At 50.6% G+C, this 16,420-nt stretch overlaps 1 protein-coding gene across 3 annotated transcripts in view; it reads left to right on the forward strand.

Annotated features, from left to right (window-relative positions):
• The window catches only part of MYH11 (myosin heavy chain 11), a 127,950-nt gene that overhangs the window by 88,141 nt on the left and 23,389 nt on the right, over nt 1-16,420 (forward strand). For all 3 annotated transcript variants that reach the window (XM_027117292.1, XM_027117294.1, XM_027117293.1), the window contains exons 12-24: nt 1,384-1,536; nt 2,465-2,638; nt 3,605-3,778; nt 5,150-5,264; nt 7,938-8,131; nt 9,509-9,630; nt 9,754-9,823; nt 9,988-10,148; nt 11,524-11,632; nt 13,361-13,492; nt 13,584-13,790; nt 14,758-14,895; nt 15,976-16,099. In XM_027117292.1, coding sequence (XP_026973093.1) covers nt 1,384-1,536; nt 2,465-2,638; nt 3,605-3,778; nt 5,150-5,264; nt 7,938-8,131; nt 9,509-9,630; nt 9,754-9,823; nt 9,988-10,148; nt 11,524-11,632; nt 13,361-13,492; nt 13,584-13,790; nt 14,758-14,895; nt 15,976-16,099 — 1,873 coding nt within the window. The remainder of the gene's footprint in view (nt 1-1,383; nt 1,537-2,464; nt 2,639-3,604; nt 3,779-5,149; nt 5,265-7,937; nt 8,132-9,508; nt 9,631-9,753; nt 9,824-9,987; nt 10,149-11,523; nt 11,633-13,360; nt 13,493-13,583; nt 13,791-14,757; nt 14,896-15,975; nt 16,100-16,420) is intronic.

Below are 16,420 nucleotides of genomic sequence, written 5' to 3' on the forward strand. Positions count from 1 at the left end.
GAAGGAAAGTACAGAGTTTATTGCAGGTGCCCAATGAGGAGAATGGGTGGCTCATGCTCAAAAGACCTGAACTCCCTGGTGGCTGTCAGGGAAGGGCTTTTATTGTTTTTGTTTTTGTTTTTTTTCTTTCTGCGGTACGTGGGCCTCTCACTGTTGTGGCCTCTCCCGTTGCGGAGCACAGGCTCCGGACGCGCAGGCTCAGCGGCCATGGCTCACGGGCCCAGCCGCTCCACGGCATGTGGGATCTTCCCGGACTGGGGCACGAACCTGTGTCCCCTGCATCGGCAGGTGGACTCTTAACCACTGCGCCACCAGGGAAGGGCTTTTAAAGGCAACATTTGGGGTCAGGGTTGCAGGGGGCGTGACTTTCTTCAGATTGGTTTGTGGTGAGGTAACAGGGTGGTGTTCCAGGAATCTTAATCGTCGACATTCTGCTTCCAACCAGTCTGGGTTCTATGCACTTGTGTATGTAGTCACCATCCTCCACCTGGGTGGGGGTCTTAGTTCCTGCAGAACAACTCAAAGACTGTATCACATTCAGATTGTTATGTGTATTCCTTGAGGAGGAACTAGGACTCTGTTTTATCCCTGCACTATTGTTTCTTGATGGCTTTTCCTTTGTTTCTGCATTCCCTCACTTCCCTAATTAGTAACTCCTTGAATCTGCTCTTTGGAAATCAGGGAAGGCTTAGGAGCCCTTTTTCTACAAACAAGAAACAGGGGACATGGAGGGGCTTTTGTACCTGTCAAGGCCCCACAGGGTCCTGCTCAGTTTTGGCCCCCATCCCCGCTCCAATCCTGAGTGGAACAGGTACAGTACGAGAAAGGGAATAAAATTTTGGATAGAGAGATTAATCATAAACTCGGCAGAGGAACTCGGTTTTAGGGGGACTTGGTTTCACATCCATCCATCCACCCATCCATCTTTGTATCCCTCATCTATCCAATACTAGAATAATCAAAGTCCTATGTCAGGTTTTGAAGATACAACACTGACTGCATAAGAACAGCAGAGTTCCTCACTCCTGACCTCATCTTGAGCTCTTAATTGAAGGTACGAGGTCCGAACTAAGTTTTGGAAATGACTGTATACCCTTTCTAGAGGCAGGACTGACCGCCTCTAAATGATCACTGGGATGGAGCAGACTCCACTTTGTTCCAGGTCCCTCTGACAGGAAGTGATTATTATTCACATTGTCATTCCTAGGTCTGACCACTCCGTCCCTCATTGCTGGTTGTAGAGATGGTATAGTTTCCTTTTCTTTGTTTATTTTTTAAGGACTGATTATAGGTAGAGGGAAAATAAAAATCCAGGGCCACCAGCCAGGCCCATGTGAAAACACAGCCCATTGGGAGTAACCATGTCCTCTCGCCCCCCTGTAGGCAGACTTTGCAATAGAGGCTCTGGCCAAGGCCACTTATGAGCGCCTTTTCCGCTGGATACTCTCCCGCGTGAACAAAGCCCTGGACAAGACTCACCGGCAAGGGGCTTCGTTCCTGGGGATCCTGGACATCGCTGGATTTGAGATCTTTGAGGTACAGCTTGGCAGGCTCATGACAGACATGGTCTCGGTTCTCTGGAAATTAGCTTCCACTTGGAGAAATCACTATTTTGGAGAAAGGCAGGTGGCTACTATAGGGTGGGAGACTGTCTAGTTAAGGTTAAATCCTTGAGGGTGTAAGAGACAGAAATCCAATGGGGAATGTATTGGTTTCTGAAACTGAGGCCAGAGGTACAGCTGGATCCAACAGGCAGGACCTGAACTCCTGCCATCTCCCTCTCTCCGCCATCCTCCACCTTGGCTCTATCCTCAAGCAGGCTCTCCCCTCATGGTGGCAAGATGGCTGCCACCGCTCCAGACTGCCTCTCAGTTCCAACCAGTTCCAATTCTTTCCAACAGTTCCACCCAAAGTCTTGGAATTGAGTCTCATTGACTCCTACCTGAGTTGGACCACATGTCACCTCAGAGCCAAGCACTGTTTTTCGGGTCTTTCAGTACTTCATGGAATGTAACATGCCTCCTGGATCCCACTCCCATGGGTTGGAGGGAAGTTCTCAGTGAAAGGGAAGATGTTGAGATTGACAGATATTCCAGAACATATCTACTATGGAATTACTCCCTCTCTGAGCCTCAGTTTCCACATCTGCAAAATGGGGTGATGAAATATCTTACACGGTTATTCTATCCATAAACCATTGTGCAGATGGAGATAAGCATCGTTAAAACCACGTGTGTCCGTAAAACCATGTGACATGAGAATAAGTAACTTTTGCCAGCCCTCATGAACCCTGGGCAGCCTTCATTGGGGCCTGAGACCTCTCTGGGTGCTAAAATGGCACAGCAGGCTTGTGGAAAGTGTGTCCGGCGTGGGGCTTTCTCCAGCACGGAGCTTCTCCAGGGCCCCAAGTCCTCTGACTTGTACCGTGATGCTCACGGGGCCTCCCCTGGTGTCATGTGCTCAGGTGAACTCGTTCGAGCAGCTGTGCATCAACTACACCAACGAGAAGCTGCAGCAGCTCTTCAACCACACCATGTTCATCCTGGAGCAGGAGGAGTACCAGCGCGAGGGCATCGAATGGAACTTCATCGACTTCGGGCTGGACCTGCAGCCATGCATTGAGCTCATCGAGAGGCCGGTAGGGTCCCACCTCACACTCGCACGCAGCCGGCACGCGGACCCTGCACACTGTCCATGGGGCACGGCTTCCCCCATCACTGAGTCCCAAAAGCCTGTAAACTGAATCTCTGTGAACTAAGTCACATTGTCCCTTGACTCACATTTTCATATCAACGGTATTTCTTTATTTATTCTTCCCCTCCCCACCATGCCCATCCCTCCCCTTCCCATCTCTCCCAGTCATTCATTCCCAAAGGCAAGGATCTTGGTTTTTTTCACTGACCCATCCCAAACTCCTAGAACCACGCACATAATAGGTACACAAGAAATAATTATTGAATGACCATTTACTGAGCACCTACTATGTGCTGGGCCTTCTCTTTAGGGGCTGGGGATGTAACAATGAATGAGATGGATGCAGTCCCTGCCCTCCTGGAAGAGCGGAAAATGAAACCAAACAAAAGAAGCAACTAAAACCCCTGATAAGGCCAACGCGGAGAGTGGTTTAGGAGTGCCTGCTTTGGACAGAATAGTCAGGAAAGGCTTCTCTGATCTGAGTCCAAAAAGTGAAGGCCATTCCAGCAGAGCAAATGGCATGTGCAGATCTGGTGGTGCTCCTGACACCTTAGTTTAAAGTGTCTCAGCCACAGAGAAGCACTTTACTCAAAGGAACCCTTAGGTGAATTTATACGTAAAGGAATGCATTCCTTTGCTAGAACTCTTTGTGATGTTGTGTGTGTACTGCCCATGAGGGGGCAGCAGCAAGCATGTTCTGTTGGGGCTGGCCCTTCCCTAGTGCTGGTCCACTGGGCACATCATTCTTTGAGGATAGATTGGGGGAGCTGGGGTCAAGGGCATAAATCCACCTTTATATGTAGGTAGATACAGTAATGGAGCCTATGCATGTGTTTGGGTGACCAGCTCTTCCTGGCAAGCCTGAGGTTTGGGCATCCTTGCTATGGTCTGCCCTGCTTGTCTTCCACAGAACAACCCTCCAGGTGTGCTGGCCCTGCTGGACGAGGAGTGCTGGTTCCCCAAAGCCACAGACAAGTCCTTTGTGGAGAAGTTGTGCTCGGAGCAGGGCAACCACCCCAAGTTTCAGAAGCCCAAGCAACTCAAGGACAAAACTGAATTCTCTATCATCCACTATGCCGGGAAGGTACCAGCTGAATGTCCCAGGGGTCTCTCTGTCCCAGGGGACCCAGGCAGGATGCTCAGAGTAGGAGCAACTTGTGAATGGCAGAACCCAAAGACATCTGGTATAAATCAAATCCCAACCAAGTCTTATACATGATTTGTCTAAGCATCAGTAAGGGACAAGATATAGAGATATAACATATAATAGAAAGGCTAAGGTATATATAATACATGTATATTAGAGATATAGAATATATGATGTAGTGGAGAGGCTAATATATATGTTGTATATTATATACATATATGAGATATATAATATAATATATTAGAGAGGCTACTGTATACAGCTATTATATTAGCCTCTCTAATATACTCCAACCTCGGTGGCCAGGCAATTCTTTCTTGTATAGACTCTAAATCCTTCCTGCTACAAGTTAAACCCAACAGGAAGGGCCAACTAGAATGGGGTGACCAATAAACCCACTTTTGAGTCCAACAGGAATCTCCTTTATCATGCCCTTGGGTTTGCCATTGCCAGCCTGTGCCACCCAGGGAAATCTGCGATGGCTGTCTTCTTCTTCCTTCTTCCTCCTTCCTCCTCCTCCGCCTCTGTCATCACTGCCATCATGTCATAGCTCTTGATGTACAGGACCTTTCCCTATGGCTCCTGAGGGTCCTGGATAATGTAGAAAAGACAGAGCTCAGTCTGACTTGAAGAATCTTAAGAGTATTTTATTGACTCCCCAGTATCTTCACTGGGGACAAGCAATGCCCTAAACCAGGGATTGGCGAACTACAGCCCAGGTGCCAAACCCAGCCCACAGCCTATTTTTGTAAATAAAGTTTTATTGGCGCACAGTTTAGCTCAGGCCTGGCCATCGCAGTTAAAACCCACATCCTGTAAGAGCCCACCAGAGCTATTTTATGAGGTCCTTTCCATTTCATAGTCAAAATAATAAAATTAAAAAGAGGTCCCCAAATATAATTTAAAAACCAGATTGTTGTCAAGCCTTCACTGGATGAGAGGGGAACTTTGGGTGTGAGGGGAGGGTATTCACCACCAGCAAAGCTCCACACCTTTTGGACATCACAGGCATCGTGCTGGGCTCTGGAAAAGGGAGGCTGCCAGAGGAGGCTTACTAGGAGAAGGCAAGGATAGAGACGAGGCCTTCCTAGCAAAGGCTACCATGGCTGATGCCCTACTGTGCGCAGAGCCCTTTAAAGTTCTGACCTATTGGTCTCTTCATTGATGTTTGTGGATTCCCATCATGGCAACCACTAATGTTTCCTCTCTGACCTCGGAAGATCCGGGAGGGAAACAGGAGGACTGGAGCCCTGCCCTTAGTTCATAACTGAAGCAGGAGCACCTGACCGGTGGGGTGGTCCTTGGCAGGTGGACTACAATGCAAACGCCTGGCTGACCAAGAATATGGACCCGCTGAATGACAATGTGACTTCCCTCCTCAATGCCTCCTCGGACAAGTTTGTGGCCGACCTGTGGAAGGACGGTAAGGCCCTGCCTGCTGAAGCAGGAGGACTGAACTCCCTCCAGCCCCTTCCAGCTGCCCCTGATTCCCACACCTGCTCCCAGGAGGGGCGGGCCTTTGTGCGGTGGGGGAGAGGGCAGTGTTGGCAGGTGCTAATGATGTCTGATTGACACATTCAACAAATTCCTGAGGCCCTCAACCCCACGCCTGGACCCCAGGGAGAAGGTCCTGAGTCAGGGCTCAGGCACTGATGGAGGAAGTATCCTAGAAGGCATGTTGGGTCAGAAGGCCCCTCTGGAGTCAGAAAGGCTTAACTGAATTCTCTTCTCTGCCATGTACCAGCTGTGTGATCTTGGACAAGTCACTTGACTTCCTTAAGCTTCCCTGTCCTCATTGCTAAAGCCAGAAAAAAAAAAAAATCCCCTACCTCCCCTAAGATTATTGTGAGGGTGAAATGAGATCAGTGGGGCCAAGCTTGACCATGCATCAGGATCTCCTGGAAGGCTTGTTAAAACTCAGACGATCGCTGGGCCTCCTCACAGGGATGGGGCCTGAGAATTTGCATTTCTAACAAGTTCCTGGGTGGTGCTGATGCTGCTGGTTTGGGGACCACACTTCGGTTCCCTTTAAGAATTAGAGAATGGATAATCCAGGTGAAGTACTTAGCATCTGCTGGCCCGTAGTAGGGACTTAGTATATATCGGCTGCTGCAATGACTACTAGGGGTGGTGGGCTTTACTGCTTTCGTTCCTGGACCTCGGTGCCCACAGCAGATTTCACTCTTGACACACAGCCTGTGGGCCTAGGGCCTACAGGACTGGCTGCCCTTGCTTTAGGCATGGGGTTCAGTTCTGCCAACATTTCCTGGGTGTCAAGGCCCTGGGATGGGGTAACAGCATCTCAACCTGGGTCATACCTCACACCTAGGACTCATGATGAACTCAGCAAGTCCTTCCTTCAAGGAGCCACAGTCTTGTGGGAGAGGCAGACAAACAAAGACATTATTACGTGAAGCCTAGTTGAGCACAAGGAGCAGAAATGGTGGGGTCTAATGCCAGTGGGGTTGAACCCCACAACACCATCAACCAACTGGATATAATTGACTATACCTGTAGTCTGTGTTGTCCAACAGCAGAACACGTGTTCTTCTCAAGCTCACTTGGAACATTCACCAAGATGGACCACACTCTGGACCCTAAAACACACCTTAACAAATTGAAAAGAATAGAAATCATATAATGTCTGCTCTTAGACCACAGTGGAATTGAACTAGAAATAACAGAAAGAGGGCTTCCCTGGTGGCGCAGTGGTTGAGAGTCCGCCTGCCGATGCAGGAGACATGGGTTCATGCCCCAGTATGGGAGGATCCCACATGCCACGGAGCGGCTGGGCCCGTGAGCCATGGCCGCTAAGCCTGCGTGTCCAGAGCCCGTGCTCCACAACGGGAGAGGCCACAACAGTGAGAGGCCCGCGTACCGCAAAAAAAAAAAAAAAGAAAGATAACTGAAAAATCTGAAAATATGTGGAGGTTAAACAACACACTTCTAAATAATACAACAGGTCAAAGAACAAATTTCTTTGACGCATGTGTTATTTAGAAGTGTGTTGTCATTTGTTAATTTTCTCAAGGGAAATTTTAAAATGTTGAACCAAATGAAAATGAAAACACTACTTATTAAAATTTGTGGGATACAGCAAAAGCTGTGCTTTGAGGGAAATTTATAGCAATGCCAGGATTGGGCTTGGTATGTGCAGTACCTGCTGGGCCAGTAGGAGTCTCTCATTCCGTTCTGAAAGAAAAAGAGTCTTGGTGGTGATGATAGTAATAATAATGATAATAATACCACCACCCACTCTTTGTTGCTTTGTTGAGCCCTTACCAAAGTGCCAGATTCCTATGTTGGAGTGTTTGCTATGCCTTCTACCCAGAATATTCCTTCTCTTGATATCTGCCTGACTACTTTCTGGTCTCTACTCAAAAATATCAGTTTATCAGAGAGACACCCCCATCATGCTAAGAGATCACCCCCATCACTCCCAACCCACCTTAACCCTGCTTTATCTTTCTAAGCACACCTTCACCACCCAAAATATTATATACCTACATGTGTGATCATTGTCTTCTCCTTCCATTAAAATATCCATAGGATATGAGCTGGGGTCAGGGGGACACAGGGTCTGTGTTTTGTTCACGTCTGTATGCCCAGGGCCTGACACACAGTAGGCTCTCAATAAATATTTGTTGGTGGATGAAGGATTGAAGGCAGGCAGGGAAGTAAGCACTTCACATGCCTTATTCGCTTATTCCTGCCCTGGGAGGTAGATGCTGTCATCAACTCCATTTCATAGAAGGAGAAACTGAGGCACAAAATGACGCTAGGCCAAGGCAGTGGCAAAAGCAGGATTTACTCCCACGTCTCTGTGACAATGTCAGAGAGAATTTGTTCTTTCTGTCACTTAGGAGCTCTCGGGGTCTCAGAAATAGATAATATAGTACTTGGAAAGCAAAGGCCCCTATGCCTCCATTTACTTGCCTCTAGAGGGAAGATGTTGGCTGGCAGAGGAAAGAATGGGGAATGGTGCCCACAAGGGAGCAGGGGACCTGAGGTCTCAACCTTCCAGGCTGGTCCCCTGGCCTGCTGTGGAGGTTCAGGTTCCCTGGGTGGGCCGACATCACCCTTCATGTGCCCACAGTGGACCGCATCGTGGGCCTGGACCAGATGGCCAAGATGACGGAGAGCTCGCTGCCCAGCGCCTCCAAGACCAAGAAGGGCATGTTCCGCACTGTGGGGCAGCTCTACAAGGAGCAGCTGGGGAAGCTGATGACCACGCTGCGCAATACCACCCCCAACTTCGTGCGCTGCATCATCCCCAACCATGAGAAGAGGGTGAGGCTACCACCCGGCTCCTGGGGGGTCAGAAGGTCCCCCCGGGACATCATCAGGGTCTGTGGGGAAAGGGAAGGCAGACCAGGGTACAAGCGCTGGAGGAAAGCTTGACCACCACCCCACCACCCCGAGGGCTCCATCTGACATGGGTAAGAGGCGCTCATTTCCCAGCCTGGAGGCGAAAGAAGGCAAGGGAGGAAAGGAGAATGCACCCGGGGACCTTGAGCCCTGGAGTGGCTGCACAGGGTATCAGATCACTCATTCGTCCATTATTCCAGCTAATAATTACTGAGCTCCACTTGTGCCAGGAGCTGGGGATACGGTGCTGGATGAATTATTGTGCTTGCCTGCAGGTTTCTTATAATCTAGGGCAGGGGTGCTTTAGCTGGGGGCAATTGTGTGCCCTCCCTCCGCCGCAGGGGAGATTTGGCCACGTCCGGAGACATTTTTAACGGGGAGGGGGCAGTTACTGGCATCCAGTGCATAGAAGCCGGGGATGCTGCTAAACGTCCTTCAGTGTGCAGGGCAGTCCCCCACCACAGAGGATTATCCAGCCCAAGATGTCAGTATTGCTGAGGTTGTGGGAGAGGTAGACAGCTGACACCCATGATGTTATCTGGGTAAATTATGAGGACACCAAAGAGCTGGGGCTCCCACTTGAGACTGGGGGCTCCGAGAAAGCTTCTTAGAGAATGGGAAGTTGGTGATGCTGAGAGCAGCGTGGGAAGGGCACCCTAGGCAGAGGGACCAGAATAAGCAAAAGCGTGGAGGTGAGAAATGAAGGGTCTGGGCAAGGAAACGCTAGGTGGGTCATTTTGTGTTGACGTGTGACGGTGTGAGGAAGGGATTGGGAAGAGCTGAGGCTGGAACTGTGGGTGGTGCTAGATTGTGGAGTTCCTGTGGGTGGACCAGAGCTTGGCCTTCCTTCTGTAGGATGCCATCAGGGGCTTTTAAAAGCAGGGGTATGTCATGATCAGATTCACATTTTAGAAACCAAATAAGGGGATAAGAGAGTCAGGACAGGGTGGGAAGATAGTATGAAGCTGTTGTGATCATTGGGACAGGAGAAGATGGGGGTGAGTAGATGGCAGTGACAATGGTAGTGGAGAGAAGTGTGTAGATGGGGAGATATTTGGGAGGTAGGAGTCATAGAACTGGTGATGGACAGGAAATGAGGGAGGGAGAAGTGATGAGGAGGAAGCCCCAGGTGATGCTAGTGCCACCAAGTACGAGAGGTGGCACCAGAGCCCTCAGCTGAGCTCTCACCTGGTGCCCCGTGATCCCCCATGGCCTGGCGAGGTGGGTCACCAGGCCTGAGATTTGGGGCTTGCTACTTCCCGTGGCCCCGGCAGCCCACTGCCCTTTGCGTCTTTGCAGTCCGGAAAGCTGGACGCCTTTCTGGTGCTGGAGCAGCTGCGGTGCAACGGGGTCTTGGAAGGCATCCGAATCTGCCGCCAGGGATTCCCTAACAGGATCGTCTTCCAGGAGTTCCGCCAACGGTGAGCCCACCGGGGCCGGGCATGGGTGGGGCAGCGGGTGGGACGGGGGTGAGCAGGCTGGGTGGAGGGACAGACGGACGACAGAGATTCACTCGGTTGGTGACTCCTGCCCTATGTCTCAAGCTATGAGATCCTGGCCGCAAACGCCATTCCCAAAGGCTTCATGGATGGGAAGCAGGCCTGCATTCTGATGGTGAGCCCAGCCCCAGCCCCACCCCAAATATCCAACTGCAGACCTCCCGGCCTCTGGCGGTACTTCCCGCAGCTGCTCCGGGTGGGACCCTCCTTAAACACACTTAACCCCTGGCCAAGTGGCATAGCCGAGAACGGGAACTCTCATCCTCCTTCCTTCTGCAGATCAAAGCCCTAGAACTCGACCCCAACTTGTACAGGATTGGGCAGAGCAAAATCTTCTTCCGAACTGGCGTCCTGGCCCACCTAGAAGAGGAGCGGGACTTAAAGATCACCGACGTCATCATGGCTTTCCAGGCGATGTGTCGCGGCTACCTGGCCAGAAAGTAAAGACCCACGCGCTATCGCCTCCCTGCAAACACAGACCAGAAATACAAAATTTCGGGGGCTTTCTGGCCTCATGTTCTGATTTTCTGATTCTAAGAGGCCACTGCTCTAAGATGCATCATTGATTGAATGGCAGCCTTTTCTTGGGGGAGAGAAATGCTACCACTTTAAATATATGCACTAGTTATAAGGGCAGGGCAGGAAGGAGTTAAGACCATGGGCTCTGGAGAGTTAGACGTGGGTTCTCACCCTGGCTCCCCTACTTATTTGCTGAAGAACCTTGGGAAGGTTACTCTACCTCTGAGCCTCAGGAAAATGAACATAATCATTCCTGCCTCATAAACTTCTTTTAATGAGGGGTCAATGAAATACTACATGAAAAGGGTTGAGAACAGTGGCTGGCTATCATTTCAGAAATGTGAGAATATGATAAAGTGTCTGAGGAAAGAGTATTTGTGTCTATACCCCTATGTCCAAGTGGGACTCATAAGGCAAAGTCTTAGAAGGCCTGATGCCCCCTGTTTTGGGAATCCTGGGGGCTGGGTGAGGGCTGCAGTTCCTCCATGAAACTCACACCCCAAACAGGACACAGGGGCTGGCAGAGTAGCTCTTGTCCAGGGCATATGTCTTCAGGAGGTACAGACCATGCACTCATCTGCAGAGCCCTGACTGTGTCAAGCTGATTCATTGTCAAGTAGACCCAGAATGGTCAAGGCCAGATCTGGGGAGCTCTTGGTCCAGGGACAGACCTAAACTGTTAACTTTCATAACTAAATTCTCTGTTGCCACCCCTCCCACCTCCAGACTAACTGGGGCAATTTTATTCTTCAAATTCACCCACATCCAAGATGGCAGCCGCAATGGCAGCCACACAGAGGCGAGAGGATGGTGCTCACTGTTCTGTGGTTTCTCAAACCCAGTAGCCCTTAAGTAGGAAGAGTGCTGGTTCTGTGTCAGGTGTGGGATTTTAAATTATCTGAGGAAAGGATAGGTTTGTCAGACACTCAGCTTTGGGGAAGATGTGGCACAGCTGAGGGTGTAGGACACCCCTTAGGAATGGTGTAGCATAGATCAGTTTCCTAGGTGTTGTCAGGACCACAGATCTGAATCCAGGGCATTTTGTGGGCCTTGGGTCTTCCTTGTCCACTGAGAAAGGCTCTGGTCTCCAGATGGTATACTTTTGCTGATGCTCAGAGCTTCCTGGAGAATCTGGGCTGGAGAGAATGGGGGACGTCCTTGTACAAGTCACTAAATCACAAGCCAAAGAGAAGCACCCTGCCTTCGGGATGCCGCAGGGTGGGATGCCGTGACAACACAGTGAGGTGTGTGTGGAGCCAAGCAGGTCTTCTCACAGCTCCCCTTCCCTCTCCCCAGGGCTTTTGCCAAGAGGCAGCAGCAGCTGACGGCCATGAAGGTGATTCAGAGGAACTGCGCTGCCTACCTCAAGCTGCGGAACTGGCAGTGGTGGCGGCTCTTCACCAAAGTGAGTGCCTCCTTCTCCCACTCCCCACCCCCCTCCCAGTCCTTGGTCTTCACTTGGACGCTGTCCATGTGGAACTGGAGGTGATTGACAGCAGGTGTGCAACTGAGGGCTCGAAACCAAACCTTGCCCTTTGGCGATTCTCCGGGCCTGAGAAAGGCCCCCTCTTTGGCACATGGGTTACAGCCATGACCTTAACCCAGATGCAGAGCCTTTCAGTCACCGCGAGGATCACCTGTTGCGCCTTTAGAGCCCTACCCACTTCCCTCCATAGCCCCAGCAAGCACGAATCTGTTCTCCATTTCTATAATTTTGTCATCTCAAGGATGTTATATAAACGGGGTCCTTCAGTATGTCACCTTTTGAGATGGGCTTTTGTCACGAAGCATCATTCCCTGGAGATCCCTCCATCCAGCTTGCTGTGTATATCCATTGTTTGTTTCTCTGGGTACAACTTGGTCTTGCAGCATCGCTGGCTGTCATGAGCCAGTCGTGCAAAGACTTGCTCTGTAGGGACAGACATGGCTTTCTCTTTGGTGCCCTTGAGTGTGTAAATGGGCACTGAGCAAGTATGTATTGAGGAACTACTGTGCACCAGACACATGCAAGGTGCTAGGGGTGTCCTGGCCTCATGAATATTCTAGTCAAGTGGGGAAGCAGACGGGGTCAGCACAGGAACCAATGCCCATGGCAGACTGGGGTCATCGCAGGAAGGAAGCCACAGTGTGTCTGACAGGGGCTCCCCTAGTCCCAGTCAGGGCTTGAACACAGGAGTTAGGAGTCAGCTTGGTGAAGAGCAGTGAGGGGAAGCTGCTTTTGGAAATGTTCATCCCCACTGACCCAACTTCTAGAAAACTCTTCTCAGAAAACCATCTGAAATAAAGAAAATCAAGAATGAAGGGCATTCATTTTCAAGAGCAAAATTTCCGTGCCCAGCCCTGGCAGACTGACTCACACCAGCTCATCCATCAATGGGATATTTTTCAACCATTAAAAATGATGGTTATCTAAAAGTCAAGTTGTAAAGCTGATGGGACAGCATGGGGTGATAATTATCTTATAGCTTTTAGTAATCAAAGCAGCAAGTAGGGAATTCCGTGGCGGTCTAGTGGTTAGGACTCCACGCTTTCACTGCCAGGCACCTGGGTTCAATCCCTGGTGGGTGAACTGAGATCCCACAAGCCGTGCAGTGCAGCCAAAAAAAAAAAGCAGCATGTAACACTGGGCAGCGTGATCTCAGGTGTTTTTTTTTTTCATGTGCAGGACAATGCTGAGAATGGGAGGTCGGATGTAGGGGATTTTTCTTTCCTTTTCTCTCTGGAGGGAAACATATCAGTTTGTCAGCAGCAGTTCTCTCAGGATGGGACTAAATGGGGGGAGGGGAGACTTTCTCCTTTCACTTTGCACCTCTTCCCATTGCTCTAATTTAGGATTTTCCGATCTCAGCACTGCTGATATCTTGGGATGGATAATTCTGTGTTGGGGGGGGGGGGGCTGTCCTGAGCATTCTAGAATGTTGGGCAGCATCCCTGGCCTATATCCACTAGATGCCAGTAGCATTCCCCACCCCAGTTGTGACAGCTGAAACTGTCCCCAGAAATTTCCAAATATCCCGTTAGGATCTGAGAGTGGAGTAAAATTGTCCTTTGCTGAGAACCACTGATTTATTTATTATGAGAGTGTTTCCCTTGTGCCACGAAAGCAAGTGACGGGCTGACCCTCTGTGCGCAGGTGAAGCCCCTGCTGCAGGTGACGAGGCAGGAGGAGGAGATGCAGGCCAAGGAGGATGAGCTGCAGAAGACCAAGGAGCGGCAGCAGAAGGCAGAAAGCGAGCTCAAGGAGCTGGGGCAGAAACACGCGCAGGTACCGGGCCGGGAGCCTGGCCGGGGCTGTGGAGGGCAGGACGCCTGCTCCTGTGGGGCTCACGGGCCATCTCCCCACCCTCTGCATGCAGCTGACTGAGGAGAAGAACCTGCTTCAGGAGCAGCTGCAGGCAGAGACGGAGCTGTACGCGGAGGCCGAGGAGATGCGGGTCCGGCTGGCAGCCAAGAAGCAGGAGCTGGAGGAGATCCTGCATGAGATGGAGGCCCGCCTGGAGGAGGAGGAAGACCGGGGCCAGCAGCTGCAGGCAGAACGGAAGAAGATGGCCCAGCAGATGCTGGTAAGGCACTGCAGGGGCAGCCCTCGGTGGGTACGAAATCCGTTGACCCTCACGGCAGGCCTGTGAGGTGCATCTGACGTTGTATGTCCCCTTTGGACAGAGAAAGAGACTAAGGCTCGGAGAGAAACCGCCATCTGCCCACACAGGTCTCCTTGGAAGCCTGCTCAGTTCTACTGCCCTGCCTTTCATGTGCAAACACCTTTCTTCCTAATAGCAACCCTGGATGAGGGGTAATTGTATCAGTAAGCTATTGTTGCAGAACCAAAACATCCCAAAACTTAGCAGCTTGGAAATAGCAAACATTTATCTCACACAGTCGTGACTCTTGAGAGTGGCTTAGCTGGTGATTCTGGCTTAGAGCCCCGTACAAGGTTGCATTCAGGATGTCAGCCTGGGCTGCAGCATCTGAAGGCTGGACTGGGGCTGGAGGACTCACTTGCACATGGCTCACTCACACGACTGTAGGCAGGAGGCCTCCGTTCCTCACTATGTGGGCTTCTCCATAGGGCTGCTTGAGTGCCCTCACAACGTGGCGGCTGGCTTTCCCCAGATGGAGTGAATGAAGAGACAACAGGGAGGAAGGTGCAAAGCCTTTTATAGCCTAATCTCTGACTTATACACTCCATCACTTCCTCTTGATATTATTTGTTAGAAGCAAGTCACTAAGTCCAGCTGACACTCAAGGGGAGGAGAATTAGGCTCCACCTCTTGAAGGGAAGAGTATCAAAGAATTTATGGACATATTTTTAAACCACCATGGTATCTACTATCCCCATTTTACAGAGGAGGAGACTGAGGCTCCACAAAGAAAAGTGGCTTACCCAAACCTTTTCTTTGTGATGAAAGGAGATGGCAGAGCACTGCAGGGGGCCATCAGGCTAAGCCTCTGTATCCATGAGTCCCCAGAGCTCCGGGAGAGTGACTTCGTTTTAAGCAAGGCTGTGGTTCTTTTCCTTCCCCCACAAAGGACCTGGAAGAACAGCTGGAGGAAGAGGAAGCTGCCAGGCAGAAGCTACAACTTGAGAAGGTCACGGCTGAGGCCAAGATCAAGAAACTGGAGGATGATATTCTGGTCATGGATGATCAGAACAATAAACTGTCAAAAGTGAGTGGGGTTGAGCGTCTTTGTTAAAATGACAGGCTCGTGAGGGCTGAGGACTCCAGATGCCTTCCCTTTTTAGTCAGAGACAAGGTATTGAAGGCTGAGCAAGTAGTTACGTCCAGCATTGACGTGGCGGCCTTGTGACTGCCGTCTGGATGCAGGTGTGCCATGGATGGGGTCCCACCAGCACCAGGGCTGCCACGGAGCAAGTCTCAGAAACACCACGACCGATGGAACCCCCAAGTTATACAAGGGTGGGAGGGCAATGTGCCTGGGATTCAGGGGCCCCTCTCACATTCTCACCGTCCATTTGCAGTTGGTAATAGGGGAACCAGCTGTCCTGGGACTGAAGGGTTTCTGGGATGCGGGACTTTCAGCCCCTAAGACGGAAATGTCCCAGTGTAAACCAGGATGACTAGGTCACCCTAGTCAGTAACCACTAAGCAGCCCCACTGAGGCGGACTACCTTTAGTCCTTTGAGCTGGGCACTGACTGCGAGCCAGTCCATGTCAGGTGCAGGGCACACACAGTGGAGGAGGACCCTGTCCTCGTAGGGCTTATATCCTAGTGAGGCAGCAAGTAGATAATCATACACGCAAACGTTAATTGCCGTTGTGATCAGGACTCTGAAGGAGGTGTTCACCATCTTATAAGACCAGAGCACTAGGGGATGGGGGGTGGGATTCAGGGGAGGCTTCCTGGAGGAAGTGACATTTAAGTGGAAACCTGAATAGCGAGAAGCAGTTAGAAGGAGACGGGGTGGAGGCACATCCCAGGCAGATGGTCCCGTCTGTGCAAGAGCCCTGAGGCTGGGAGGAGCTGGCCTGTGGTAGGAAAGGAAAGAGGGGCCCCCTGGCTGGGACATGAAGTTGAGGGGTGGAGGGGCCTGAGATGAGGAGTAGTCAATCTTTGGAAATTATTATTGTAAAGGAACTTCTCTTTCCCCGTTGAAAACTCTAGGTTGCATTTGGTTATAATGTGGGCTTTCCTTTCAACTGTTTATCTGGAAATTACTAACAGTGAAATGTAGACCCTGGAGAAAAGGAAAAAACGAATGATATTTCTTTTTCTTTCCCCCCAAAGGAGCGAAAACTCCTTGAAGAGAGGATTAGTGACTTAACAACAAATCTTGCAGAAGAGGAAGAAAAAGCCAAGAATCTTACCAAGCTGAAAAATAAGCACGAATCTATGATTTCAGAACTGGAAGGTAAAACGGCTACCCAGTGATATTTTTTTTTGTTTTTTAAAAAATTATATATATATTTATTTATGGCTGCATTGGGTCTTCGTTGCTGCACGCGGGCTTTCTCTAGTTGCGGCGAGTGGAGGCTACTCTTCGTTGTGGTGCACGGGCTTCTCATTGTGGTGGCTTCCCTTGTTGTGGAGCATGGGCTCTAGGCATGCGGGCTTCAGTAGTTGTGGCGTGTGGGCTCAGTAGTTGTGGCTCGCGGGCTCTAGAGCGCAGGCTCAGTAGTTGTGGCACACGGGCTTAGTTGCTCAGCGGCATGCGGGATCTTCCCGGACCAGG

Source organism: Aethalodelphis obliquidens, unplaced genomic scaffold (assembly GCF_003676395.1).
Source record: "Aethalodelphis obliquidens isolate GAN/ISIS:26980383/991018 unplaced genomic scaffold, ASM367639v1 scaffold18, whole genome shotgun sequence".
Classification (NCBI taxonomy): domain Eukaryota; kingdom Metazoa; phylum Chordata; class Mammalia; order Artiodactyla; family Delphinidae; genus Aethalodelphis; species Aethalodelphis obliquidens.